The sequence below is a fragment of the Capsicum annuum genome, chromosome 9, assembly GCF_002878395.1.
Source record: "Capsicum annuum cultivar UCD-10X-F1 chromosome 9, UCD10Xv1.1, whole genome shotgun sequence".
Lineage (NCBI taxonomy): Eukaryota > Viridiplantae > Streptophyta > Magnoliopsida > Solanales > Solanaceae > Capsicum > Capsicum annuum.
The window spans coordinates 152,785,211-152,788,883 of NC_061119.1; the positions used below are offsets into that span (position 1 = coordinate 152,785,211).

Here is a 3,673-nt window from a genome sequence, read left to right on the forward strand (position 1 = left end):
AAATGAGTGTGTTCTTTATTATTGATGTCTACTATAAGGATGACCAAAAATTTGCTATCGAGCCCTTAGCTGCAGTCTTGATAAATTTTGATAGTGAAGGCATTGAAGAGTATGAGGAGACTGTGTGTGCTTTGATGGGAATGGAATCATATTCTCATGCTCCCAAGAAGCTGGATCAAGATCTTGAAAACTGCCCAATACTACTGGCTAAGTCCTCGATTGAAGAGCCACTGGTGTTGGAGTTGAAAGAGCTACTAGGCCATCTATGGTATGTGTTTTTAGGTAGTAGAAACACCTTACCTATGAGTATTACGTCTGATTTAGGTGAGCATTAGTTGGAGGCACTTATTTCTGTGCTTTGAAGGTATAAAAGGGCAATAGGCTGGACTATTGCGGATATTAGGTGGAGGCACTTATTTCATCTTGAAGAAGATTGTACACTAACCATTGATCACCAGTGCCATCTTAACCCACCTATGCAAGAAGTGTTTAAGAAGGAGATCATCAAATGGCTTGATACAAGAGTTATATATCCCATTTTGGATAGTAAGTAGGTAAGCCCTGTTCAATGTGTGCCCAAGAAGGGGGGCATGACTATTGTAGCAAACGAGAAAAATGAGTTGATTCCGCTCAGGCCGGTGACTGGGTGGAAAGTTTCCATGGACTATCGTAAGCTTAACTTGTGAACTTTGAAGGACCACTTCCTGATACCTTTTATGGATCAGATGCTTGATTGGTTGGTGGGAAGAGGATGTTATTGTTTTCTGGATGGGTATTTGCTATAACCAGATTTTTATTTCACCGAAGGATCAGGAAAAAATAATATTCACTTGCCCGTATGGTACTTTTGCATTTAAGAAGATGCCATTTGGATTGTGCAATGCACCCGCTACCTTTCAATGGTGCATAATGTCTATATTTTTTGATATGGTTGAAGACACCTTGGAGGTATTTATGGACGACTTTTTAGTAGTTGATGATTTGTTTGAGCTTTGTTTGGTGAATTTGAGTAGAGCCTTGCAGCGGTGTGAGGAATTTAATATTGTTCTTAATTGGGAGAAATGCCACTTCATGGTGAAGGAGGGCATTGTCCTTGGACACAAAATTTCATCCAAGGGGATCGAGGTCGATCGAGCTAAGGTTGAAGTTATTGAGAAGCTACCGCCTCCCATTTCTGTAAAGGGGGTATGTAGTTTCCTTGGTCACGCAGGCTTCTATTGGAGATTTATAAAGGACTTATCAAAAATTGCAAATCCACTTTGCAAACTCTTGGAGAAGGAGGCTAAGTTCAATTTTTATGATGAGTGCATAAAGGTATTTGAATGCCTTAAAAAGAAATTAGTTGATGCTCTTATTATTGTTGCGCCGTATTGGTCAAAGCCATTTAAGATTATGTGTGATGCAAGCAGTGTAGCACTTGGAGCTGTACTTGGACAAATGAGGGATAATATATTTCATCCCATCTATTATACAAGCAAGGCCTTAAATGGTGTTCAAAAGAACTACACTATTACTTAACAGGAACTTCTTGTATTGTCTATGCCTTTGAGAAGTTTTGGGCTTACTTATTGGGCACCAAGGTGCTGGTTCACATAGACCACATTACCTTGAGATATTTAATGGCCAACAAGGATGCAAATCTGAGATTAATTAGATGGGTATTTCTTCTCCAAGAATTTGATTTTGAGGACAAAGATAGGAAGGGTTGTGAAAATCAAGTCGCAGACCACTTGTCCAGACTAGAGGGAGGTCGAGCACTTGAGGATGGGCTAGAAATTGATGATGTATTTCTAGATGAGGAAATCTTGGCTGTTGTGTTAGAAAGAGTGTTGTGGTATGTAGATTTTGCAAATTATGTGGCGAGCAAAGTTATTCTGGAGAACCTTTCTTTCCATCAAAAAAGGAAGTTTCTTCATGATGTGATACATTACTTTTGGGATGAGCCGTACTTGTTTCAGAATTGTACAAATAATATTATAAGAAGGTGTGTCCCAGAAGTAGACATGTTTAACATTTTGGAAGCTTGCCATGCCTCTACAGTTGAAGGTCACCATGCGAGTGACCGGACTGCTAGGAAAGTGTTGCAAAGTGCCTACTATTGGGCGACTTTATTCAAAGATGTGTTTGAGTTTGTGTGAAGATACAACCAATGCCAATGTCAAGGGTCAATCTCAAAGCACCATGAGTTGCCTTTGACCAAAATGATGAAAGTAGAGTTGTTTGGCGTATGGGGCATCATCGCATTGGCAGATAATGAAGGGAAGAGAGTTGTTGTGTTCCTTAAAAAGAATATTTCTATCAATTTAGAGAGCCTCGCACCATCATAAGCGACTGTGGGTCTCACTTTTTTAATCGTGTATTTTAAGCTACCTCACCAAAGTATGGTGTTAAGCAACATTAGGTAGCAACTCCTTACCACCCATAAACTAATGGGCAAGTAGAGATTTTGAATAGAGAGATCAAAGCCATACTTTCTAAGAAAATGAATGTAAGAAGACAAGACTGGTCTTGGAAGCTTGATGATGCCTTATGGGCATATAGAATAGTTTTTAATACACCCATCAGTATGTCACCGTACCAATTGGTTTATGGCAAGGCATATCATTTGCCAATTGAATTAGAGTATAAGGTGTTGTGGGCACTTAGGAGGCTAAACTTGAATTGGAACGAGGCAACAGAATTAAGATTGAGGCAGCTGAATGAGATAGATGAGTTTTGTCTCAGTGTGTATGAAAGGGAAGATCTTTATAAAGAGAAGATGAAGAAGTACCACGACCGAAGGATTGTAAAAAGAGAATTTCTAAAGGGCGATTGGGTGCTTCTCTTCAACTGCAAACTCAAACTGTTTCCAAGTAAGCTTAAATCAAAATGGTCGGACCGATTCCAAGTTAATCAAGTCTACTCGTCTGGAGTAGTTGAACTTGCAAATGAAGATGGAAGTGTCTTCAAAGTGAATGGGCAATGACTGAAGTTGTGTATCAGTCAAGTGGACTCAAAAAAGTGCATAGCTATTATCTATCTCGATGAAGTCTAAGTAATCAAGATAACTGTGTTGTGCCACGACATTAAATCAGGCGCAAGTAGGAGGCAACCCACCTAGTGTTATTGTAATCGTAGTTAGAATTTATTTGTTGTTTTTTGCAATCTGATGTGTTTATGAAGTATTCAGGGTTAAAAATTCAGAAGAAAAGGAGTTCTACAGTTAAAAATGGGTTGATGGGAATACAGATGGACCATCAGGATCACGAAGGACCGTTGCATAAACTGTCGAAGCCATGTGAAAATTTAGACATTTTGGATATGGCTTGACGGTCGAGCTGGTGGACCGTCGCTGCCTCGATGGATCGTCGTTGCCTCGGTCGTATTGAATCTAAAATTCTAACTCACTGGAATGTATCAACGGATAGTTTGATGGACCTTCGCAACACTGATGGACCATCACTTTATTCGTCGCAATAATGCATAAATTCCTGGTCTCTGGTAAGATGCGACGGCCACCCTAACGGACCATCGGACATCTGAAAGACCGTCAAGTAGGCCATTAATGAAACCCTAAATGTGGGTCAATTTGGGCTGTTCTGAAAGATTATTTAAACCTCAAGAACCTGACCCAATTTTATTTTAAACCGATAAGAGAAAATGGTTACAGACGTTGATACCTTTTCAAATTTTG

At 39.6% G+C, this 3,673-nt stretch overlaps 1 protein-coding gene across 1 annotated transcript; it reads left to right on the plus strand.

The window, feature by feature from the left end:
• Nucleotides 1–2,482: 2,482 nt before the first annotated feature.
• Nucleotides 2,483–3,309, plus strand: LOC107841372. Its single transcript, XM_016685317.2, has 2 exons — nt 2,483–2,852; nt 3,170–3,309. Exons 1-2 carry the CDS (start codon nt 2,483–2,485, stop codon nt 3,307–3,309), a joined length of 510 nt encoding a protein of 169 aa, XP_016540803.2.
• The last annotated feature ends 364 nt before the right edge of the window (nt 3,310–3,673 follow it).